Source organism: Stegodyphus dumicola, chromosome 6 (genome assembly GCF_044657685.1).
Source record: "Stegodyphus dumicola isolate Sdum_Otavi_A_Nest chromosome 6, ASM4465768v1".
NCBI lineage: Eukaryota > Metazoa > Arthropoda > Arachnida > Araneae > Eresidae > Stegodyphus > Stegodyphus dumicola.
The window spans coordinates 148346791-148374087 of record NC_140773.1 but is presented as its reverse complement, the minus strand read 5'-3'; the positions used below and the strand labels follow the sequence as shown (position 1 = coordinate 148374087).

Genomic DNA, 27297 nt, shown 5'->3' with positions numbered 1-27297 from the left:
GCCAATCCATACGTTCAATATCCTCACTCTCTAAGAGCTGTTCGGCAGCTACTGTGCGATGACATGGTGCATTGTCGTCCATGAAAAGGAACTGCGGACCCATAGCGCCTCTAAAAAGACGCACATATGGAAGAAGAATCTCGTTACAATAACGGGTTCCGTTGACTGAACCTGCGTGGAAGATGTGAAGGTCTGTACGACTACCAAGCATGATGCCTTCCCAAACGAGAACACCGCCACCTCCATACCTGTCCCTTTCAATGATGTTCGAGGGATGATTGCGGCTTCCCCGCTCTCTCCAGATGAGTATGCGATGAGAATCGCTACTCAGACTGAATCTGCTCTCATCTGCAAAGAGTACTCGTCCCCATTCATTGTCTCTCCAATTCCGGTGTTCCCGGCACCACAGAGAACGCCTTCTCCGATGGGCAGGCGTTAGAGGTACACACCGTACAGGGCGTCGTGCAAACAGACCACCACCGTGCAGTCTTCTGGCCACGGTAAAACGCGATATCGGTCGTCCAGTCGCCTGTGTCGTGTGTCTAGCGATTTCTCCCGCTGTCTGCCGCCTGTTTCTTCTAGCCTGTAAGGCAATATACCGGTCATCTGAGGGTGTGGTTCCTCGTGGACAACCACTACTAAACCCCCAGATAGCTGTTCCTGTAGTTTGAAATTGTCTCCAAAGTCATGAAACGATGCTGTGAGCAATTCCGAACTCTGCAGCCACACTTGTCACACTGCGGCCTTCCTCCAACTTCCCAATGATTCGACCTCGGGTAAAAGCACCCAGATGTCGTCTAACAAATTGATTATTCGCCATTTCTCGCTGAGGCAGCAACTCGGTGTGATTTTAACTGCTATACGGCGTGCAATCTCTTTGCCAGAAATAGTGATCTTACACCGACAACATGCTTTATACTACTCAGACACTCCCCCATTACGTCTACCTGCATATCTGCGCATGTGCTACCGTACATGCGTTACTTAATCTCCTGATTGGTCTTTCTGTCCGCTCTGCCTCTTCGTTCAGCTGATATGCTAATTTTTCGACTTCGTCCTTAATTTTTGCACACCAGTGTAATCATTAACAGAAGGAAAAGTGTTCTGATCAATATTAGAATACATTAAGAAGTTATTCCTTTAACAACAGGACTAAGTTGTTTCTTTGTTTTACTTTATAGATCATTGCCATGCTTTCTTCTTTCGAATGTTGTCTTCTAATATCCATATTTGGTGCCAGCCTTGCGTTCGAATTGCAAAGCAAAAATGATGATGTTCAGTCACACAGAGGAATAGGACTCGAAGAAGTTGTTCTTTTCCTTATTGGTAAGAAAACTATTGAGATCATATTTAAAGAAGATCTTTTACTAAAATATATTTGAGTCTTTTAATAACATTTCATGTAAACATAAAGTGACAATTACACTGGTTTCCAAAAATTAAGCAAAGAATTGAAGAATCGCCATAAATCGACTAAATGTAGTTCGAAATTCGTTAAATTTAGATATGTTATGAATAAAAGCAAGTTGCATTAAATAGAACTATGCGAAAGAGTGCGGCTTTCATCGCTTTAGGTAAATACGATACAGCTTTAAGACAGCTGTTTACAAGGGAATCGTTGTTCAGTGAAAGGCGATGTATTAAACATATTTTCGATAGCCAAAATGTAAAAATGAGTTCGAGGCGACATTTGCCAGCAGAAGAATAGAAACAGGTAAACAACAGTCTGATGTTGCAAAATGGCTAAATGTTGATTGTTCCGTGGTAAGCCGGTTGTAGAAACAATTTTGAACTACTGTTTTAGCCTCTCGAAAACCTACCACTGACTTCTGCAAATGACCATATTTGCGATAGTGCATGTAGCAACAGGACTGCAACTCCATCTTAGCTTAGATTCAGGCTTATTTCTGCTACTGAAAGGACAATAACTGCCGTGACACTACACAGAGTGGTTTATCAAAGAAGTCTGTTTTCTAGACGGCCAGCACTGTGAGTCTTGCTTATCTCCTGCCATCAGAGAACGTTTGAATTGGGCATGTAGTTCATGTAAACTGGGATGAAAATCAGTGAAAATCTGTTCTGTTCACTGATGAGTCTTATTTTGCTTTACAGCGTGATTGCCCACATGTTTACATGGGGAGATGCAAACACTTTATATCTTCCGTCTAATATACGGGAAAGGGATACCTATGCAGGACAGACTTGTATGTGTTGCTACATGAAACGCTGAATGCCCAGAGGCGCAGGGTCGACATACTGGATTCTTGTGTTTACACTCGTATGCTGTGGCGATACATTTATTTTGCGAGGAGATAATACCCACTCTCACACTGCTCTCTTCGTGCTCCAATTTTTTGAAGAAGAAGAAATTGTAGTCTAAATAGAAAGGCCAACACGCTTTCCCGATCCTAACACTACTGAAAATGCGGTGTACACTGTCGGGAAGCGTGTTGCTGACCACTAACTCCTTCCCTAAACCCCAAATGGGATTATAACCGCTTTATTTGATCAATGAGCATTGCTGCCCATGCAGATCATTCACAATGTCATAAAGAGCATGGGACATCTCTATCAGGTGTGTATTGCTGATCAGTATGGTCATACTTATTATTGAGAAGTTTTTTGTGTTTAATTTGTTTGTCCGAATTTGAGATTTTATGCTTCCGCTGATATTGTAAAATGTAAATATTCTGTATAATATTTTCCGTGTTTTTAAGTTGCCAGAAATATAATAAATATTTTCATAAAGTTTTGTCCACGTTGCTTGTGTACTTTTTGAGTTACCATCAATTTTCCCTTTAGTGCTTAGTTTTTGGAAACCAAAGTATGTTTTCCAGAAACAAAAATTTGTTTAAAGAGGACGGTAAGATATAAAATGATGCAACTTCACGTGTCTCTCCGAAATTAAAGAGTGTCATTTGACAAGAGATTCAAAGCAACTACGTGCAGAGGTGATGATATGATGAAGATATGGGATATAATCATAGAGGATTTTTGGTAAAATATATTTATGAAAACTATAAGAAGCATTAACAGTGGCTGTTTTGAAGTTTTCAGTTAAATGGGGCCCTTCTAATAGACCATACCTTAAAACTGACCCAAAGAAAGAAATCAAGCTGTTTCATCCGCCTCAGGTTTGTGGAGGGTAGTCCATATTGTTGGAACAGCGATTTGGATAGTAGAAAATTATGACTTTTGTACTGAATGCTGATGTGTCAAAAATAAGTTACGAGTCTGCAAAGGATGACTTCATCTTTTGTAAGCAATATTGTCCAACCATATGAAATTTGGTTGGGAATTATGTTTCGAAAAGAATCTCATACCGAGCTGTAATCGTAATTCCTTCAATAAAAATTAACTCTGAATCATTTCACAATATAAGGCAACATAAACTGCGACTTTATGACAGTATCAGTGTTAAAACCTGCATCCTTGCTATGACATCCCTCCGGAGACAGTCAAGTCGAAAATCCTTCTATCTATTGCATTTTGTTTCACGTAGATGAGAAGTTTTATTCTTTATATCTGTTATTGTACACTTGAAATAAGACTGTTCGTTTGTTGCAGCAAACAATTGTCATACTGGTCATTTATTCAGCGCAAACTCCTTAAGAAAAAAGTTAAAAAAACTGAAGATCATCTGCAAAGATATACAGTGTTCTCTGTGAGTGTGAAGGAAAATGTAAATGCGTTAAGCAAACAATGAAAATATGAGTCACAGGAAAAAGAATTTACGATTAATCGACCTGTTTTGTTTATGGTACTGAAGCACATGAAAAAATGGCAAGAAAAGAATTTTCTTTTTAATTTTATATAATTGATGACCAGTGCGTTTCAAATACTTTTCAGTTTTGCTCCATTTAAAATTAGAAAAGGCTACAAATATAACGAATAGTTATTTAATGATGAGGGCTGACTGACGGATAAAATAATCAGTCAGTCCTGGGTGAAAGTATAGAAGCATTATATGTATTCGAATTTTTGAGTAAATTTAGTGCACTTAACATGAATTCTGTTTCGTGTAATACTTTGTGGTGCACGAGGATTTCTTTTTTTAAATAATAATAAACATGAATTCTGTAAGTTTAGAGAGGTAATAGTAGTCAAGTTAGGAATAAATTTGGCTAAATAATTAATCATTCCCAAAAGCCTTTGTAACGAAGACACATCTGTAGGTTATGGCATTTTAACAATTGCTTCCACTACCTTTGTCTAATTTAGAAAAATCAGGTTGTAGAGAACATTAGCTATATTTTTGAGACCGGACAGATGAAAAATTAGCAAACTCCCTTCGCCGGGAATGGAACCACGGACGTCTGGAATACCGGCGCAGCGTGCAGAACCACTACACCACGAAGGCACGCTAGGGAAAGCGGAAGAAATACTTTATATACTCCCCTTTTTTAAAGGGCGACTGGGGTTTTTAGGAGACCCAATCGCCAAATCCTGGGTGTGGAAAGTCATCGTCCACAACCCTTTTAGTTCGGGCGCCACTGTAGAGACATTAGGATTTTTGGAAGTCGGAAAGATGCAAAATTAGTAAACGCCTTTGCCGGGAATCGAACCACGGATCTCTGGAATACCGGTCCAGCGTGCAGAACCACAACACCACGAAGGTACGCTAAGAAAGTGGGAGAAATATCTTATAAGGTTTTAGTCCATTTTCACTTAACTCATGCCCTATATAATTCACACGATGAACTTTTAACATTTAGCCTTATTGAACTTCAAATTATTTTCTCTTGCTCTCTGGAGTACCCTTTTCAATTTAGGCCTTAAAACTAAGAACGTCAGGAGAGGATAGATATCTTGATCTAGGTTAGGATAATGACCTGAATAAGTCATTCGTAGAATGATAGCATGAATAACATGAAGCAGAATTTTAGTACTTATTATCCTATGCTTTTTACATCACAGATGTTTCTTGAATTTAATCTCATCTCAACGAGAAAGAAGAGCTACATTTTCCAACATAGTTTATCTTAAATACTAATTTATTGAAATCTACCTTTGTCTAAATAGGAAGCGATTCTCTGCATATTCGTATGAGAGGAAAACGAATTATACTGTTATTTCCTTTAACACTTTAACGATTTGCACGTTTTATATCATCCTTTGTTCCCTAACGTTTTTAACTGGGGATATCCTAAGAGAGTTTAGAACATAATGTAATTAAAATCATGAATTTGTTAGAATTTAAAATTACTAAAGTATTCATAACATAATTTTTGATTATGTTTATTATTTTTAGCTTGCTTTGTTAGGATTTTTTACTAACTTTTTAAGTGACTGTTTGTGCTAACACTGTAAAAGTTGTTTTGCTGTAAAATTATCAAAATTGATTTGTAAAGAGATCTGATGATTCTGGATGTAAAAGATTTGATTGCCAGCGAGAAGCCAAATGTTGAGAAAGTGAAAATTAGTCGAGAAATTTTAGGAGTAAGTCGCATGAAATGACGTAACATAGAATAGACACATGAAATCAATCAAACAACTGTTGATGACCTATCTTCGGTATGTGAGAAAAGACAAGATTTTATGAAAGAAACATAAGAGAAGATATAAAAATCAGAAGAATGTTCAGGATAAAGAGATGCCATTATATCACCGAATGTTCATCTAGCCCTCAGCCATCGCTGTTTGCCTTATTTAGCTCAGAATGTTACTACAGAATTTCGTGTAGAGAGCAGATATTTAAAGGAAAGAACAAAAGATGATAATTATCTTTTACCAAGAACTGATGACAATTAAGACACATTGATATAAAATAAATGGTTTTAAATCCTGGTATATGAAATGATCCTGGTAAAATAGAAACTTTCGAGCAAAATCTCATCTTTTGCTTTCTTTTACGAAATAATTTAATATGCGTAATAATTATCTTTTTTAAAAACTTATTTTTATTGTATGCATTTTCTTAAAAAAATCTTTAAATTTTATGGTATGCATCTAAATACTTCAGAAGTTCTGATTTGAATTTTAAGGCTCTTTAAGTGGAACAATTTGCAATTAAGAAGCAGAACTTTATTCACTCAACTAAGTTTATGTCTTTCTACATATTTTAAAGTAAACGCTTTAAAACTGTTTGACATTATAAAATTCATTTTGATCTCGTTTGCTAATACACTTTAGATTTAAATTAAAGTTGTTTAGTTTCTAATTGTGCTGCAAGAAACCATGCTGCAGAAATGTCTTCTTTCTCGAGAGTTTCCTCAATTCTGTATTCTTGTTAGAGCGAGACAGCATTACAACGATATGTGTTTACGAAGAGTTGTTTGAATTATAAAATAGCGTGACAGCTGAAGACATGAACATCATAAAAAGAAAATGAAATGCTATTATTGTTTATGTGAACACGAGCGTATTATCGCATTTCTAATGACCCATTCAAAGCATTGTACGGTTATGCTAACTTCAAAGTCGAGGGAACAAAATGTTACAAATTGCCTTATAAATAGAAATATACTAATTTTAGTAAGGGTCAGTTTCTGGATGCAGATGAATTCCCACTTATCCCTTTTAATATGCAAAAGTGACACATGGTCTACATGTTTGATACTCAACTCTCTATATGTATTATTTGGATTAGGACATAGATCATCAAGCATTTAAAATTATAACATGTCCCTGAAGGAAGTCTGAAAGGCTGGAGATGCATAAATAGTTAAAATACTGATGAATGTTTAATAATATAAGAAATTGAAGCGCTTTCCTTTTATGTCTTGCATGTAAGTGTATTTAACGAAGAGCTATACTTAAAGAATATGATTGCACAACACGTAAAAGACAATTAGAACCCATTAAAATCCCAGTGATGGTACTATAAACGGACGTGTTTTTTTCTGTTTTTATTTTGAAGATGATTTGGAAGAACTGTCAGCAGCTTATCGAAAAATATTTGTACACTCTAAGACACTGATGAATAATAATAAAATATAGAAAGAACTTTAAAGTATGTAAATGTTTTCAGATCCCATAACGCTGTGACTGTTTGTTAGCGATGGACCTTTCAACGCATTTTAGAAAAACATCTTTATTAAACTAGAATAAAATTATAACTATTTTTTGATACTGCTTTTACGCTCATTCCAAAACCCAAGTTCCAGGTTACCAATGCAGAGTGCTTGGAAAATATCAAAGCTACTTGTCCCAAAGATTGATCATATGAAGGGCTATGAAGATTGCTCACATGAAGAGCTATGAAGGTGGCTCATAGGAAGAGCTATGAAGGTGGCTCATAGGAAGAGCTATGAAGGTGGCTCATAGGAAGAGCTATGAAGATCGCTCACTTGAGCTATGAAGATTTCTCACATCATCATACTAGCCACAGCTATTTTTTAGGCATATTTTGAATTATATAAAAAGGGATTAGCATATAAGTATATAATGGGTGCGTGTTAGCATATAAATATATATTAGGTGTTTGCAGAGGTTTTAGCCGTTTTGTAGATACAAAGTGTGATCGAATGACATTCGTTGAAGACGACACGTAGTGACTTGAATCTTTAAGCAACAAAACTTGGGCAGTAAAGTATAAAAAGACATTGGGTTTTCCATTAACGTGTTAAAATGGAAACTCACAAGGAGAATCTCAGATGTTGTATGCTATACAAGTTTAATAAGACAAATACAGTAACAGTTGCAGCTCGTAAATAAAATTTGTGAAACATATGGAGAAGACAGAGCTGACATTATGCCATTCATTGTTGGATTAAGAAATTTTGAAACAAAGACAGATGGTGGAAGTCACTTCCTGGATGTTCATCGTTAGTTTCTGATAAAGTTCTTGGACCAAACTATAGAAAATGAATCAAGTCAAACCTTTCATAAACTAGGGAAAATGTTGTCGATGGACAGAAAAACAATCAAAAGATAGATGCAGATACCTAGGTTCATCATGAAATTCGATCAGCCAGTTTCAACCAGCTTTCTGCGAAACAATGAGGGAAAGTTGAAAACAGTTGTGACAAAGACGAGTAATGGTTATTCCATTGCACTGTTAAGCACTGAAGACTATTTGCTAAGTTTCAGAAGCAGAACTATGCCGTTAATCTCAAACTGGACATCAAAATGATTATTTTACGTGCATGGCATGATATCGAGAGAATAATCACTGGGATATAACCAGACAAAACATCTTGATTTCTACTGACTACATTTGGACAGATGGAGAGAACTGACATTTTAGCAACTATCACTAATCAGTCGCAAAGGGGTTGGAGTTATCCTTCATTATGATGATACCAAACCTTACATGTCTTTTACATCGCATTAACAGTTGCCTGAACTTTGAAAAGTTTCAGCCTACCGTTCTGCAGGTCTTCTATGACGAATTCAAAAAACCCGATGTGGACACCACATGACTTGATTGTACGGCCTATTAAATTATGTACATTTTTTGTTGCATTTCATTTAAATTTATTCACACGGATTATATTTCTCATTCAATTAATTCAGTTCCCACTTCGCGGCAAGGCAAAAATACATAAAACCTCAAAGTATCTTCATTAAAAATTGAAAAACATAAAGCAACAAATACAATTAAAACAGTTAAAAAATTTTCTTTACAATTAAAATTAGAGTTTCTTCGTAAAAACAAGCAATTCGGCCAGCAGGCAAGGAGATAGATTTTTCGGTATACAAACCTGAAAGTTTACCTTTGGCCTGACTCGGCAGAAAGTCACCGAAGATGACACTGATTTAATTCACTATTCTGCTAAGGTTCAAATGTAAACAAATATGCCTGCTCTTTGAGGCTTTAAAAGGCTCTTAAACACTTTTTAAATTGTCGATAATTCTACAATTTTTACATGCAGATTAACTAAAGGTATAAAAACCTTAATCGGCACATAAGAACCACATAATTCAATCATCTTTTAGAGCAAAAAATGCATAATTTACCAACATATAATAATAATAATAAAATTGAGAACACCGAGCCGAGTAACAGCTTATATATATATATATGTATACTTCTGGTGCAGCCGATCTGAATCAAAAAGAGAGATGCACAGCTACATGTTATAGCAAACCTATATACAAAATTTCAACGTTCCGAGGCTACTCGTTTTTGAGTAATGTGGGATACATACTCGTATATACGTACGTACGCACAGGCGTTACGAAAAAAAAAAAAAAAAAAAAAAAAAAAAACTCTTCTGAATCCATTTTAAATCCATTTTATAATCCATTTTGGGAAAAAGATTCCTTTATTAAGAGTCCTTTAAGACGTACAGATGTCACGCAAAAACCTCATTAATTGTATTTGATAGCAGTAAAAATGGGTATTTTCGTTGAAATATTATACCTGAAATTTTCCTTGATTACAGTACGTCCTTTACTTCGTACAATTATAAGGTATTTCTCCCGTCTTCTTAGCGTGCCTTCGTGGTTTAGTGGTCTGCACGCTGGGCGCGTATTCCAGAGGTCCGCGGTTCGATCCCCTGCGAAGGCGTTGCTCATTTTTCATCTTTCCTGCTTCCAAAAATACCTAATGCCTCTACACAATGAAGTAAAAAACCATCACCAGATGTTTTTATCTCTAAAGCAAAGAAGATTTATCAGTGCGAGATAAACCTCCTACCAGATATATGGCATGAGGTGATACATAATGTTAGAAGTTACGTGAAATCATAAATATTTTGACTTTTTGTCTTCTTTGTTTTTCGTTTTCGACTAAAAACTGGATACAACTTTTCGCATAGCTAACAGTATCAAAAGGATTTAGTATACAAGTTCGTTCACAAGCACAGTAGACATGCATTTGAAAACCGCTAGCTAATTATCTAATAATCACTCAATAACGTTGGCAGTACGATATGTTTGCATAGAAGAAGATGGATAATGCAGGTAGTTCCACATTCAAATCATATTATCGTAAGGAGAAATATCAGTAATCATTTGACACTTCTAATTCTCATAACCAATTCTATTTCCAGACTCTTTTTATTAGAAATATTTTAGTTAAAACAGATAAACCGCCTAACATTCGGAAATTCTAAGAACAAGGAAACACTTCTAGAAAAAGCTCTTAAATTTTAATTTCCAAAATATTGCCCTAACGTTGCTTAGAAGCTGACTCGATTATGTGAAAGGACGGAGAGGACAAGGGAATTTAGGTTACGATATTGTCAAAATCTGCCGATGGTTTATGTTTTGAAAACTAAATAGTTTTAGAAAGCTGAAAATGTCGGGGAATATAAAGCTTTTTCATTTAAACAGGGGCTGTAAAAATTTACTAGATTCAATACATATGTTGTGCAGTTTTCCTTGATCTGATAAAAGTTAATTAGTCTAAAACCCCTAACAGATGTGAATCGAGCTATCACTACGTCAGTAACTACATAATCAAATGAAGGTTAAAGCAAACTTTTTTTTTTTTATCTAAACGAATCTTAGAACATCATTGCACGTCCTTATTTCAAGCAATTCACCCACAACTCATGATGATGCAACTAAAGGAGCAACAAATTTCAGTTTAAAACGTAGTATAGTACGCAAAGACTACACAGTTTAATTTTAATCTAAGCTGCTAACTCAAAAATTCTAACCGGAGCAATAAATTTAAATGTCAGCAACTCTAACTCAAAGGCGAATAATTACAATTTATCAGAGCTGACAAAAACTAAACGCAGCGTGGTCGTGCAAACAAGAAACACGCTCTGTCTTATTATCCAAAGTTCTCAACTTTAATGCTCTCTAACCTCATTTACATTCTGGTGAGAAAACACAAAGGAGAAGTTATAGTTAAGGCTGAAATCATAAATAACTGATTAATTTAAATAATAACTTTAGAATGCAAATGATTGATTCTACTTTGATAATCTGGAAAAGTTGACGCATGGCACGAAAAGCATATAAGCGGGTTATTCAGGTAAAGTTTTGAAGAGGTTTCAGTAAATCAGTCTGTCGTTATTTTATCACTTTATTAATGATTTCTACTTACATGCATAATGAAAGGAAATATATCGCGATTAAAATAATTACACTACCAATATAGTAGTCGTCTTGACAGAAACTGGTACTCGTTCTCTCTATATTTTTTGATTTATGAGAGTTTATATAGGGTTATCCATATTTAAATCTTTAGTGGTTTTCATTGAATAATGAAGCGTTGATGAAGGGAATAAATAAATTATTCATTAATTGTTTCATTCTTCAAAAAATTGCAAAGAATTTCAAACCGCAGAATTTAAAATAATGTTCTTGTTATTTACTTTCGTAGGTCTTGGTGTAGCCTCGGCATTAGGTTTGGCAATAGTAATAGGTCCCCTATTTGCATTATTTTATTCTTCGCTAAATGGATTACCTTATGGTGGAATCAATGGCGGCAACACGGTTTCGACAACTGCTGGAGGATCTAGAGGAATTGATCTGAGGCAAATGTTGTCAGACAAAATTTTGAGTGGAATCAAGATTCTTGACGAAGCTTTAAAAAAATATGATAAAATCTGAAACTGTTATATGGTAAGTAAGAACTAGCTAGCTATAACTACTCTATTTTAGATGCTAAAATATAAAAAAGAAAAAGGAATTTTTAGTAATTTATTTCGATAAAAATCTTTCCAAAATATAATTTTATTTTAGGAAAGAGATGATACAAATACGTTTAGGTATCGCGAAATGAGGTTAAAACCTTAGGAAGATTTGACACGTGAATTCATAAATGAATTTTTTTTAAAGATAGCCCTAATTGGATTACTTTGGAGTCTTTTCAGGATATTACTCTCTTAACATTAATAAATATATAGACGGATAACTAATATAGTAACTTTATAACATGCGTAACTATGTATTTGTATAAAACTGCATACAAAAGCATTATATGTATATTACTCAAAAGATTTTATACAAAGAATTTACTGAAATGTAAATGTTAACAAACCATCTGGCTCTTTACAAGGCAAAAGTTTAGAAACATGTTTTAGCACAACTTTAGTTGTAGAGCAAATTTTTGCAATGCAAGAAATCGAGTTTTAATGTAAAATAAAAATCGAAAACAAAATTCAATATTTTTTATTCTATGACTCTAAATATTATCTTAAAAATGGTCAATTTATTTTGTAATCTCAAAACAATTTCTTTTTTAATATGAATGTTACAGTTTATTATATTTAATTTTAATATTTTCCTTTATTTTATTATTATATATTACTGTTTTTTAATTCTATTATGTTTCATCTTAATTATGAACGCTTTTAATTATTGATTTGAATTTAAATGAATACCACATATCATTAACGAATTTGCTATCTTAGCAATTCTAGAAAATGTGTTTATGTAAAGGAAAGAGATATTGTATAGGCCTGTAAAGATATAATATAGAAATGTAAAGAAAAATAAGTCTTGACAACGAACTGGTCCGATGGCGATTTGGCCAAAGGGGAAATGACATGATTGCGAAGCGGCGACAGCGAAACGAAACTGTGAAACGGTGGCAATGAATAGTCACTTTCTTTTAAAAAAATAACATGGATATATTTTTACATTTTTGTCAGTATAACGGCTGTGACGCTTTTTCACTTCCTCATCTGAAAAGCATGTCCTTCTAAGTAACTTCAGTTTCAGGATGTCCAGGTATCAACTAGAGCTATGTCGGGGCTATATTTAAAGTATTTGGGTCTTACCAAATGGTGCTAATTCAAATCAGCAACAAGCAGCCGGAAGGTCTTCGCGAAGGACTTTCTAAAGGAAACCGTCTCGTATTTTCCTTATGAGAAAAACGACTAGAAAATTTGCTATATATTTAGGTATGTAGAAGTAAAATTCAAAGGACAAATTTATTGCTAGCCATTCATCAAATTACATTACGTAACAAAAAAGCATAAATAATAATAATAATAATAATAATAATAATAATACATAAAAGTAAATACATGGGACGGTACGTATGTAAGTGCAGAGTAAAATCGCGCTAAAACCTTTCTGAAAACTTCAGCTGTTACCTGACTTCCATAAAATTTTGAAAAATTTTATTTTTTTAATAGTGAATATTTCCGCCTTTTTAATGGAAGAAAAACTTTGAGCTTCATGACATTACAATATATTTTAGCTTTTAACAATTGTCAGTTGAACACTACCATAATTTTCTCAACATTTTCCAGATCTTTCCGTTAATAAAATCCTTACTCGCTCTCCATTTTACTAAAATTTCTGTGATGATAACTGACCGTGTTCTCAGGTGCATAAATCCAGATCGAGTTATTTACATATGGTTTTCGAAAAAAATACAGAAACGCAATATCCAAATTTAGGCATTAAGAACAAACAGCCTTTCAAGAAAGAAATGCCATACCTCCTTCAATTTTAAATCTGATATCCTCATGGATAGGTCGGATGATACAACGTGCTGAAAGTTTGAAATGAAGATAAAATAAAAATATTTTTGACTCAGTTTTCAATTACTTCAAGCCTTTGAATACAACACATATCAACAGTGCAAAATAAATTTCAACAACAAGGGAATCTTCATCTTTTTATGATTTTATCATATTTCATCTTCTTCCGGAAACACAGTAAAAGAAGTTTGAATTTTCGCAGAAAATACTTGTGTTGTCACAAGTATGGGTAGAAGTTATTGCTGCAGAACATATGCGTGGGAGTGTTTAAAATAATGTTTGGGTGTTTTTTTTTTTTTTTTTTTTTTTTTTTGTTGCAGATGCGGGTCATGGCACGTAAGAGTATAATAGTAGTTCACTCTCTAATAAAGTAGCAAAATATAGTTCCTTTAAAAATAAAGAATATCTTATAGATTAGAAAGAAATACGATTGAGGCTCCTTTATAGAATATGAAAAGGACATTATTTTATTTCCTGAATTTTAACCAATATTAAGAAAAACAATTTGGCTGAATTCTGTCTCCGTCAAGGGCTTTTCTTCTTGAATAATACTTTTTTGCTATGCAGATAAAGGAGAGTATTCTGAATTATGTAACTAGAATGTGTCTTCACATTAAAATGGACAGTTCTTAAGGAGAGAATGCTTTGTGGTCAATCAGTAAAACGGCAGCATATATATATACAGTAAAAGCATATATATATATATATATATATATATATTGTTGCGTGCGTAGGGGTTCGTTAAGAAATGAATGCACAAGTCCGATGAAAAATGAACGAAATTTATTATTATCACAACAAATATGCTTAAGTTTTCTCAGATATTCGTTCAGTATTACAACATTAACTACTCAACGTTCAAGAGAACGTAATTCAAAACAGCTAGAGAAAGCTAATCCGCGAATTCGCTACAGTCAACAAGAGCAGTTTTCTAAACAAACTCTTAAAACAACAACAAACTAACTAACGAATTGAGAGGTTTTCCTCCTTTTATAAGATTTTAAATTGCACGCGAGAACTTTCTCGAAAGAGATATTTATTAAATGTTAAATGCACGCGCTCTTGTATTTTCAATTTTCCGGCTTAGCTTTCCTTTAATATTCGTCATGCGCTACACTGCACGGGGAATAAAACAATTTAATTTATAATTCAACTAACATTAGCTATTTAAATACAAAATCCGTAACAATATATATACAGTAACTTTTCAGTATGTAACTCTGAGAAACATTTAAACTGATATTACTGATTACAAACATTCTGTCTGATAGCAAATAGTTTATAGATGATTTAAGAGCAGTAGAAACTGGCGTCCTATTGAAAAGTTAACGGCACTTGGAACTTCAAAGCATACAGCTCACGGTACATCGCATACAGCTCATAACACACATAGCTACATACATAGCATAGATAACATGCATAGCTTCTTTGCATATAGCTCAGAAAGCAGCTAGTTATTCTTGCAATTTCTGTAGGTAATTTGTCCAAGGTTGATATATTTTGTTTATTTGTAATTCACTAAATGTCAAAATATGCCCTCCACTAACTGGAACCACTAACCAAGCAAAAACTTAAAAATCAAGTGGAATAACTGTTTGTAGGATTAAAATTAACTTCACAATCCTCCAAAATTTATTGTGTGTCACTTCTAGCAATTAGATGCTCAACTGACAATGATAAGGTAAAGATTACTAATTAAAAATACCAATTAATTGCTTGAATTATATAGCTTCTACTCATAATTAATTAACGCTTAAATAACATCATTGTAAGAAAATAACTACCATACATAATAATGTTATACATTTTAACTGATAGTAAGTAGCATGGGTTGTTTGATTCGTGGATTTTCTAGCTTAAAATATGAAAGGTTATCATGCGGAAACACGTGGTTAAACTACAACACTTAGTTTAAAATTGGATAAAGTTTTGACTAGTGATTAATATATAATATATTAAAGACAATTACTTTATAATACAGGTGAACCACAACAAAATTACAAAACGAGCTAAGGAAATACACTATGAGCTCTAATTAATAAAGAGATGGGGAAGAACGAAATTTATAAGATGAACACATACGTAGAACTAAGTAAAATACCAATATAATGAAAACATTTAAAATGTATTGTAAGTACATAAATTGATTTAAAATGCATTCAACTTCTTAAAAAGAGTTTCAAATCAAATTCTGATGCTCAGTTCCTTTTAAACACTAAAATATGTTAAAATCATTACCTTGACCAATTAAACTGTTAAGTCATACTTGAGAGCATAAAACAGGCAAATCGACAACCTTGTATTCAACGTAGATTTTGTAAAATCCCGATTTCGAGGACAAAACGGGGGTCCTCCTTCATCAGGAGCAAACACTTCTGCCAAAGTATAAGGGGTCTGTTGAAGGGGGACCCGTTTTGCCCTCGAAATCGATTGGGGTTTTACAAAATCTACGCCAAATACAAGGTTGACTTGCCTGTTTTACTTTCCACGACGGCGTGTTTCTCTTGCGTCTTGATACTCGAGAGCGATTAGAACACTTCACAAAGCTTCAGGACTTTCCATTAAAATACACTGCACTGGAAGAACAGCATTAAAACTTGGACAAATTGGTTCACTCTCAGATTTCAGTAAATAATTACGAATAACGCGTGAGTGACCAATTTTAAGGACGAGTTATAACAACTAGTTCATCATCCAAGAGTAGTTGCCATTTATTCAAGACGGGTGCTGATTTCTCTAAAGAAAAACACATCTACTCAACAGTTTCTGCGATATTTTCCAATTAGTCTTCTTTTGTTTCTACATGTCAGAGAGCTCAGCAAAAAGAACTTTATATCCACGATTCCTTAAATTCAGATCTAGTCTTTAGACTTCCACTACTAAAAGGTTCGTTGCATCAGTAATTTTTTCTAAAATTTCTGACACACTGTACGAATCAATATAAATTAAAACTTTTCTGGCATAATATAGAAATGAATGAAAGGGCAAACTACATAGCAGTTAATTTCTAAGTGAGTACAGAGAGGCTATGGTGTGAGACTTCTGCTGTTGTATGCGCAGTGTCTTTTGTGCTGCTAATTACTTGGCCATCATTTTCCAGGGTGGAAAGCGAGTGGTCTTTATTCATTATTTTCCTAATTCCTTTCCATATGTTTTCCTAACTCCTTTCCTATACTCGTTCATTTGGCATAGAGAATGCTATTTCAGACATACAGACTATTCATGAATCCCCCTGGCTCTGCCCTCGTACTTTTCTTGAATTTCCTTTGGCTTTTTTTGAACGCTATAAGATTGACAAAATGGGTTTTCTACAATAAATACCCTAGGTAGTTTTCTGTTACTTGGAGTATCTCGGCCTTCACGGTTCCTCCATGGTGTTGAATATTTTAGTAACTTTGTTGATGTCTTTGGAATAGAGCTTTCAGCTGCTGAAGGAAAACAGACTACATTGCTTCATCTAGTAACACATTATTTATCAATTCTTCTATTACTGCAATATTAGCTGTAAGGAAATCCCATTTGGCACGATTGAATAAAATCTGTTTTGTCTTGCAATGGAGTAAATAGCTTCTCCTGCAAGAGATAAAAAAATGGGGAAATGATCGCAGTTAAAGGGATCATTTTCAATACTAAAGTTAAGAAAGGAATTAATAAATGGCAAGTTTAAGTTATATGGAATGTTCTCGTGGGTTGGTGGAAGTAGGTTTTCTCATCATTATTGAGGATGCAGAATTAATGGGAACCTGTCATTCATTCTCTTTGTTGTCCATGAGAGTAAGTGCCACCACTTCTTCATATATATTATGACCGTTAAAATCTCCCAAAAGCAGGAAGCTGCTGTATGAGGTCACATAACTGTCGCTGAGATATGTGTTCATTAGATGGCAAGTACACAGAACGTATTGTCATTAATGTTTTTTTATTTATTTAAATTGCTGTAGCTCGGAGTGGTGTTGTCAGCATGATTACATTTGCTAGATGATCAAGTGAAGATAAAATAGCTATGGTTTCAGAGGCTTTATCATTAACGATATATTCCTTCTTTACTATTGAGTACCTTCGCAATTTCAAAAACCGTTCAGGTCTTAGAGGCGTTTCCTGCACTGCCAAGCATATCGATGTTCATCTCTTTGCGGTTATCAGGACCATGGTGGAAGCCACGACAATTCGAAAAATGAGGGGGAGCATCAGAAATATTTATTTTTCGCTGCTCCTTCTTAGACTTGTGGAGAAGCAGATGCATTGGAGCTTTGGAACGAATAATCCTTTTCCTACTTCCGTGCCACCTGAGTCTTGTGAGTTGAAGCAAAGTCTTCACACAGAGCTATTGCAAGGACTCTTAGATTTTCATATTTTATTTTGAAAATTTATTTGTTTAGTTTTGGATACCATTTCTTTATTCTGTGACAGCGGGAGGTTTTTTTCATGCCTAGGTTCTTGCTGTTTTGTTTGACTGAAGATCTTTAGGGAGACTGGATGTTGTTTGGCAGGCTGCTGTTCTTGTTGATTTAGTAACACTGGCACAAGACGTAGTTGGTCGTGGCTGAAAGCTCTCTACTATCTTTCTGGCTTCTGCATATGAAATGTTCCTTGTCACTTTCATAGTTACAAATTCTTTCTCCGCTTTTCACTTAGGGCATCTGTGTGAGAATTTCGCATGTCCATTTTTAATGCATAATGGCTCAAGGGCAGAACTATTACTGTCAAAGACTTCTCCAGAGTATTGGACGCATGTGCGACTACCACGACAGGCTATTTTAGTGTGAATATATTCGCTTTATAGTTTTACCAGAAGAACTGGTAAAACTATAAAGCGAGAAATTTTCTGTAGTTAATCATTTTCAGGAAAACAGGAAATTTGGATAACCTTGGCATTTACGCATGTTCTAGCCCGTTTTACAGGGATTATTTCATATTTGTTCAATGTGAAGAAGCATAAAGATTCGGACCCAGCGACCTCATCCACCACAAAGTCCAAGAAGGAGACGCTGATTCCTGCACCAAGGCTGTACGCAATCTGAAGCCTCACACTCAGCTTTTCCTAAAGCTTATCCGAAAGCCACAACACTAAGGAGAGAGCAGCCAGTTTACGGTAGACGGGACAACAAAGTACCTGAATAATCAATCTAAAGCAGAGGCCAGCAAGGTGTTGCGGACAGTTCTTCAAGTGCCAGGACTTTTCTTTCTAGCCCTATGCATCACAACGCACGGCAAATATGCAGGCATTTTTCTCTCCATCAGAAACTATAAACAAAGGTATAGCCCCACCCGTATTCATAAATATTGAGCCCCTGAGGGACAGTATGAAGGGAAGAGCACGTGATCAAGGCAAAAGTTTGCTTTATTTTTCATACTCGTAATTTAAACAATCATACATTCATTTTCAATCATACATTTTATTTTCTAAACGATTTCGTTTTCATTAAAAGTTTTGAAGCCTAAGATTCGAATTAGTATACATATGAATACTGTAATAGTACAGACTCACACATCGAAAAGTTTATGATTAAAAGTTGCTAAAATTAAAAAAAAAATTAAATGTAATTGTTACAGAAAATAGCTATCAAATCTTTTGAAGTTGATTCCAGACTAACTCTTGGAGCAATTCTAAGTTTAACATTTGTGATTAGTCTATTACTTTGAAAACAAATCCCCAAAGAACTCAAAATATCGAACATAAAATGGTACAGTTAAAATGAATATCAAATAGTGAGGTAAAGAAATTGGTAGTAATCTTATTTTATCAAAATATAATGTTACGGAAAATTATGTTATTGTTAAAAAAGACTTATTTACTACGTTTATTTCATTGCGTCGCTTGCAATACGTATTAACTTAAGCTGTACGTATTAACTTCGCTTTTGCAGGCGAATTTAAAAGGCGAATTCCATTTACGTAAAAAATACATACTTCGAAAGGGATTTTTTTAAAGATGAAGTTTGTTTTAATAAAGCAGTGACCATTAAATCGGCACTTGAGATAAAATAATCTCATTAAAATGCGATTAACTATTTTAAAACCGACATATGTTTAATAAGGAGTTTTATGAATATCAAAAAACAGAAATTTTAATGCTTTCAGCAGTTTTTTAAACGTTTTATCGCAACTAAAGCTTTTTTTGCTGAATTTGTTTTATTGAATATATTCTTTGGCAACATATGTAGCTATAAAGCTACGGAAAACAATCTAATAATGTCTGTCATTTCTTACTATAATTAAAAACTGCTTAATTGTCTCGCTGGGAAGAATACAGTGAACCCTTTTGTTACGATCATTTCTTCGAGATTCATCCTTGAAGATTACTAATATTTCTGAAACCATTAATGTGTATTATGTACAGAACACCCTTTCTTTAAGTTCACCATCTCCGCAGAAGACTAGAATCATCTTAGAATCGCGAGTGGCTATCTTAAAGACGTTTTACTGTATTCTAGTCTTGAAGCCTTTCGGCTATTGTCTGTAGTTGAAATAATTCTCTGGTACCATTACAATGAATCAGTTCACTAGTTATGCATCAGCATAAATTTAACGTATTTTTGTGGTTTATATAATCGTTTACTAAAAATGATAATATACTCAGAGGGAGGGCACCCACATTGTATCGGATCAAGGTTAGTTGGGAAACATAAAACAGGATCTCGATAGTTTAAAATGAGGAAATTGAGGCGTAAAAGTTGCTTGATTGTATTCTTTTTTCTTTTTCAGCATTTCAAATTGTTCCTTTTCTGTGCTTTCACTGATCTTTTCGAGGTGCAAACGTTTTAGTACAGAATGATTATTAGAAAATTTTGCATGTATAAAAATGCTATGCTTTTAAATTTTTGTTGATTTTTGGTTTACGTCTGGAAATTTTGGTTTTTAAATCTGCGCATTTTGGAGAAGAACATTTGATTCACATTCTAAGGATAATTGACATTTTTAACCGGCTGTAAGAAACTTCGAGTATTAAACGAAGCTTATCAGTTGGAATAAGTATGTCAAATACAATAGTTATTGCAATTCAAATTTTGGTTACTCAGACGTAAACATTTTCCACATAAGAAAAAAGCATAAAATTCAAAGCTGGAGCAAACTAATGTTTTACAAGTGCTTCTTGCGTAGTGACCGTAAGATCTGTAAAAGAAAGCAGAAAATTTATGTTTCCTGGAAACATTTTTGTTATTATAGCAGCAAGAACCCCTGCAGATAGTATCGTTGCCAGATCAAGTAGTGCAAAGAAAAAAATCTCACGGTCTAGCAGCAATTTCGAGAAACTTCGTCATCTACCATTATGTTGCTCAGTTGGCGAGCGTTTCAAAATCAATGGCAGCACAATATGCCCCACTGGGAGACAAAGTTATTAGTAAAACTCAATAATTAGTGCTATTTACCATGACTATTCTCTTGCACAAAGACACGTTGTCGTATGAAGTTTGTTAGAGCATAGACGCATTCATGTCCAGCGTTCTTTGTGTTTCTGGCATTAGTAACTGTGTCTCAAGGTTATGAGATTCAGTAGCTAATTTTTTAATATTTAATTAGGCATTTTATAAGCGAAGAAGCTTAACATTTCGTATATAAAGATGCTGGCTGTGCGGTGTTCTAAATTAGATTTTGTAATGTAAATGCAGTAAGTAGTTATCATTTATTACACGTGTTATAAAAACGACATTTGTTGTTCTACTCACTGTGTTTTTGAACTTTTTACACCAGTGAAAAATGAAGTCAAATTCCAAATACTTATATAGAAACTTTAAGTTTCATGCCTTCAGATACATGTAAAGAAAATTAAAAGAAACTGAGCACTTTAAATTATAGGAAGTGAATTAATGAAGGGTTATTACACAAGTAGTTTTTTTGTAGCTGAAGATGTAAGAATAATTGAACAGTACTTTAATCAAGAAAAATTTGTTTAAAAAATTGTTTTAATGTTGAACTGCCTGATATGATCCTTCTTAAATAATAATTTTCTTCTAATTAATAAAATTTCTGATAATGAAAATTCATCTGGTTCTGCATGTAGTTTATGTAAATTTACATGTATGTTCCTCTTCGATCGGCAGTTTTATTTATTTAATTTAAAAAACTAATTTACTATGCACAGGGCTTGCAAAAGCAAGAAAATTTCAGATATAATATACGTAGGAACGAACTGCATAACAGAAAACACAAATGTGTGTGTAGTGGGGATAGATAAATAAAATAAAAATATAAAATAAGATAAAATAAATTAGAATATTAATAGTAAAAAGAAAATATGAAAGGTTTCAGATTTTAAATTACGTCCAAAGGGGCGTTTTCTTTTAACATTTTGTGTGTTACCTTTATTTATAAAATATCATATTCTTTTAAACTTAAACTTTTAAACCATAAAATTCAGTTCAAGAGCAATATCGCAAAATAATTTTAAATTAAAGATTTTAATTTTAAATCTTTAATTTTAGAATTTCTGAATTTAATTTTAATTTTAGAATCTTAGAATTTCTGATACACAGTCTCACGCCCTGGAGATAAAAATGTTTTTTCTGTACAACGTTGCCATTGCTCGCTTTGAAATGTTTGAGTTTGATAATCAAAAATTCGTTAAAGTTTTACAAAATATGAAACTGATAGTAAAACAAATTCCAAATTTCAAATTTGAGCTTCCAGATGCCCATATTCGCAGTAGGATAACGTTATTCAAAATTGAATGGCTCTAGGGAGCTAGCCAATTTTGCGAGATGCGAGAAACATACATTTATGCAGATTCTTCATTATTTAATTTCTTCAAATATAATACAAGGCGATAATATTTTGTGGGAACAGTTTGAAAAGTAAAACGGACATTCAGAGTAATTCGACGCAAAACCGCAAAACGAAAACAATAGTCCCTCAGGGACAAAGCCTCTTTGGATTAAAAATATTATAAATCTGAAAGCTTTCAGATTTTACATTACGCCCAGAGGGGCGTTTTTTTAACGTTTTGTGCGTTACTTTTATTTATTAAATACCATCTTCTTGCATTTAAGCCTTAAAATTCAATTCAACGGCAATACCACTAAATAATTTTAAAATGAGCGTATCTTCAGAATTTCCGATACACACTCTAGCGCGCTGGAGATAAAAATGTTTTCCTGTACAGTGTCTGCCATTGCGCCTTTGAAATCGTTGAGTTTGTTAATCAAAAATTCGTTAAAGTTTTACAAAATATGAAATAGATAATAAAACAAATTCCAAATTCCAAATTAGGGCTTCCAGATGCCCATATTGGGTGGAGAATTACGTTATTCAAAATTTGATGGCTCTAGGTTCCGTTGTTTTATCACATGCTAGAAGCATACATACATTTATGGAGATTTTTTATTATTTTATTTCTTTAAATGTAATACAGGGTTGTAATATTTGGTGAGAACAATTTGAAAAGTGAATTAACGTTTATAGAGAATCAGTGCAAAATTCCGAAATGAAATTAATAGTCCTTCCGGGCAAATTGCCCCTTTGGACTAATAAAAATATTACATGTATAAAATTTCTGAATAAAAATGAAAAAAAAATTATAGTACCCCTATAAAAAATTTCAGTGCTATCTAAAAATTTTCAAAAAGTCTAACATATTTCTGTTACATAAAAATACGAAAAAATGGGAAAAGTCTGATATGCGCAAATAGGCAACAATAAAAAAATAATACGTACAATTGAGAATAAAAGAAATTTTCTATTATTAATGAATTCCAAAACAGAAAGAAAAAATACTTAAAGTATATTAGGACTACTATTTCTTCTTATTTGTTTTGGAAACATGCAAGTTTCCTGAGTAGAAGAGTGAGTTTACTTCTAAACTATGTTATGTTAAACTAGTAGAAGAGATGACAAGAAAAGGGAGGCTTAACTACCCTTTATTCTCCACAATTTACAGATGCTCCCGCACTTCGGGATACAAAGACCTCCACTTATCGTCTGAAAGTAAGAAAATAAAAACTACTAACTAAATTTAAATAAGAGCTAAACTCGAATACTTTACATGGACTAATAACACCAAGATTGGCCTTTTAGATTTTTACGTATGTAGTACGCAAACTGCGGGAAACTACAATACGTCTTCAATGTCAAGAGGACTAAACCTCTGGCCTTAAAGGCGGATATCAACTGACTTGGAAACGCACGTGAAGTAAAGTGGCGAGATATTTCACTTTCTTCCTCTCTCTCTTCTCTCTAAACTCTCTTGGCGAAAAGCCGCAATTTAAATACTTATGAGTTTGCAAGCACAATTTGCATGAACAGACTAAATGCGTTTATTCTGGCTGGAAGTAGAAAATGAGAGAGGACAGTATAGTTTTAAAATAAAATAAACGTTATAAAACTTAAGATCCTTATAAGTGTACAAGAAGTTTAAATGGCATTAATTAATTTCCAGGCAAGTGAAAAAATACATCTCTGTTATGCACAAATTCATTGTGTTTATATATATACATATAGTAAAAAAAACGGATAATACGCTAAAAGTATAGTTAAAAAATAGATCTCAGGGATATCTCGTAGAAGACGCAAAGAGATAGTTAAAGAATAGATCACAGGGTATTTTGTAGAAGACGTCGCTATCAAGCCACGTAATGTACAGCTGTGAATATACTAGAAAGTAAGAGTAGAGGGGTTATCTTGCATTACATTACGCCGCTCCAGATCATCATTCCAGACACATGGCCCATATGACTTTCTCTTTTTAAAGATCTAGCAAGGTGTTCCAGGATCCGTCTTACTGATCACCTGATCACGGTGTCCAAGTGATCACCCGATTAATCTCTGACCGTCATTACTTCCGTGGCAGTAACAAGTTCCATAGCCGAAGAAGTCCTCAATTCTAGCCTACATCACCAACTGGATGGACATTATGACAGGCTTTGAAAGCGGTGGATGAATGGAACACTTTTTCCTGGTTATCTGGCCTATAGGTTTTTCCTGGTTATCCGGCCTTGTATCGTGTAAGCGCCACCTGATAGTTTTCGTGGATATTGCGCTGATTACCTAAATTCAGTATGTAGCATCCAAATTTACTCACAGTAGAGAGATAATCATGCAATTCATTCTTCTAATCCGACGATTTGTCCGTACAAAAGTTCGGTTCTGGCCACTGTTTGTTGTCATTCGATTTAGTTAGTTCTGCCTCAATTACTTAGATATGCAATGTTAAACAATGCTAATAAAATAGCCTAAATATATAGAAATATGCCGGTAAGGGAACATTTGTTAGTTCAAAGATTCTGTCCCTTACTTTTGAAACAGAGATATTCTGTGGCGCATCGACGAGTTCTATTAAACCATAAAACTTTATCTGGTTTCTTAAGTTTCACTTGGGAGGAAAAAACGTACATTCGATAAGGCTTTCATACAATTTCAGGTGCTCTTGCGTGTCATTGATTGAAGGTAGGGGTTTCAAAATTTGAACATTTGTTTATCTTAGCTAAACGTGCAATCCATTCAATCTGCACTGCCGTATGTTTCTTTCTTGGTACAGTTTCAATACTGAGCTGCTTATACGTTACCAAACTCGAGTAGCTCATAAGAAGAATGGGTTAATTTAAGAGAGAATGAATAAGAAGTAGAATAAGAAGAATGGAATTTCCATAAAAAGAATTTCCATAAGAAGAATAGAAAAGTTTCCATTTCTATTGTGTTTCCTACTTCGAAAAATGAGCAACGCAGTTTAATAAGCTGCATAATTTTGAGCGGATTTTGCTTAAAAACTTAGTAGATTGAATGAACGTCAAACTAAGATTGATGATGGCGAAAAAAAGTTTCTAGTTTCTTATAAAAAATTATCTAATAATAAACATTTCTACGAAATATTCTGTTTACATGGAACAGTTCACAAATTTCAATAATGTTCTAAGAACGAAAGCGAAATTCGCGCTATATGATAGGAATTTTGTCCCATTTACACAGAAATAATTATCTTTCAAACCAGTAAAATTAATAACCGAATTACGCTTGTATTTGCCGGTAACAATAACAGTTTCTATAAAAAGAAAAATATCTAACTAAATAAAGATATTAAAATTTATATTAAACGCCAGTCAATATAAACTTACAGGTGAATTATAATCAATCAGTTAGTGAAGGAAGAGAATTCTTTAAAAGAATAAGACATGCTAGAATTAAATATTCGATAAAATAATTTAGATTGTAATTTGCGTTAGAATACTTGATTTTCTTAAGTTTATGTTTTGAAATAAAATGGAATAAAAATTTCTAGGGTTATTGTTTTGAAACAAAGTACTTTTATATGCAACAAAACATTTTTAGATTGATTAAGTTCTTCTTCGTTTTTTTCCCTTCTCCCTTTCTGTTCTTTTATTCTGATTAAAGTGGAAAATCTTATTATCTTATTATGATTTCGAACATGCTGATGCTAAATAAAAACATTTATTGAACGATATGATCAGGATAAAGTCCATGATCTTCCGTACATTTTGAGATAGTATAAGGAAAACTGTGTTTATAAAACCTATAAACTTAAAATTAGATTTGTATAAGTACTTTTTTTTATGCAACAAAATATTTTTAGATTGATTAAGTTCTTCTTCGTTTTTTTCCCTTCTCCCGTTCTGTTCTTTTATTCTGATTAAAGTGGAAAATCTTATATATGATTTCGAACATGCTGATGCTAAATAAAAACATTTATTGAAAGATATGATCAGGATAAAGTCCAGGATCTTCCGTACATTTTTAGATAGCATAAGAAAAACTGTGTTTATAAAACCTATAAACTTAAAATTAGATTTGTATAAACTTAAAATTAGATTTGTATAAGTACTTTTTTATGAAACAAAATATTTTTAGATTGATTAAGTTCTTCTTCGTTTTTTTCCCTTCTCCCTTTCTGTTCTTTTATTCTGATTAAAGTGGAAAATCTTATTATCTTATTATGATTTCGAACATGCTGATGTTAAATAAAAACATTTATTGAAAGATATGATCAGGATAAAGTCCATGATCTTCCGTACATTTTGAGATAGCATAAGAAAAACTGTGTTTATAAAACCTATAAACTTAAAATTAGATTTGTATAAACTTAAAATTAGATTTGTATAAGTACTTTTTTATGAAACAAAATATTTTTAGATTGATTAAGTTCTTCTTCGTTTTTTTCCCTTCTCCCTTTCTGTTCTTTTATTCTGATTAAAGTGGAAAATCTTATTATCTTATTATGATTTCGAACATGCTGATGCTAAATAAAAACATTTATTGAAAGATATGATCAGGATAAAGTCCATGATCTTCCGTACATTTTGAGATAGCATAAGGAAAACTGTGTTTATAAAACCTATAAACTTAAAATTAGATTTGTATAAGCTGAAACTGAAGGCTTACAGTTAATACCAAGCAAATAATTTCACCGTGATTAGAATTTCTTTACTCCAAAAATTTATTGTATTAAATAATATTTAATTTAATATAACTTTTATTACTTTTAGCACATTTAGGCACAATTTTGAATAAAAAAATTTTACTTTTACTTCAGTATGAATTTAATTAAGTACCATGTAATAAAGTCTTTGCGCTGCTGTCACACATAAATTGCAATTATAGATACATAATATAATAATAATAATGAATAATAAATAAGAGATAAGTTAAAGTAATAGCTGATTAAGGAAGCAGGCATATAAATTTTAAAATATTAGTAATTTCAGTAAATTAATTGATGCTTATATTCAGTAAAATTTAATAATTGAATTCAAAATTTGTAGTTTATACGTTATGTAAATGTTTTATTTCACGAATGCAAAAGGATGTTTCGGATCCTGATGCATAAAATTTGATTAACATTTCTTGACAATAAATGGAATTTTTTCCCCTCATGAAAATAACTATTTTCAACTTGCATAAAGAAATTTTTGTAAATAGCAGCAATAACTGCCTAAAAAGTATAAATTAAAAGAATAAGATGTATGGTTCCTGCTTTATTCGAGCTTTAAGAAAACGAATAATCGTTATAGCACCA

The 27297-nt window shown here is 33.2% G+C and overlaps 1 protein-coding gene across 1 annotated transcript in view; it reads left to right on the top strand.

The window, feature by feature from the left end:
- The window catches only part of LOC118181122 (uncharacterized), a 39345-nt gene that overhangs the window by 10683 nt on the left and 1365 nt on the right, over positions 1-27297 (top strand). The window contains exons 2-3 of the mRNA XM_085817920.1: positions 1182-1326; positions 11225-11466. Of these exons, the coding sequence (XP_085674046.1) occupies positions 1191-1326; positions 11225-11454 (366 nt within the window). The 5' untranslated portion in view covers positions 1182-1190 and the 3' untranslated portion in view covers positions 11455-11466. The remainder of the gene's footprint in view (positions 1-1181; positions 1327-11224; positions 11467-27297) is intronic.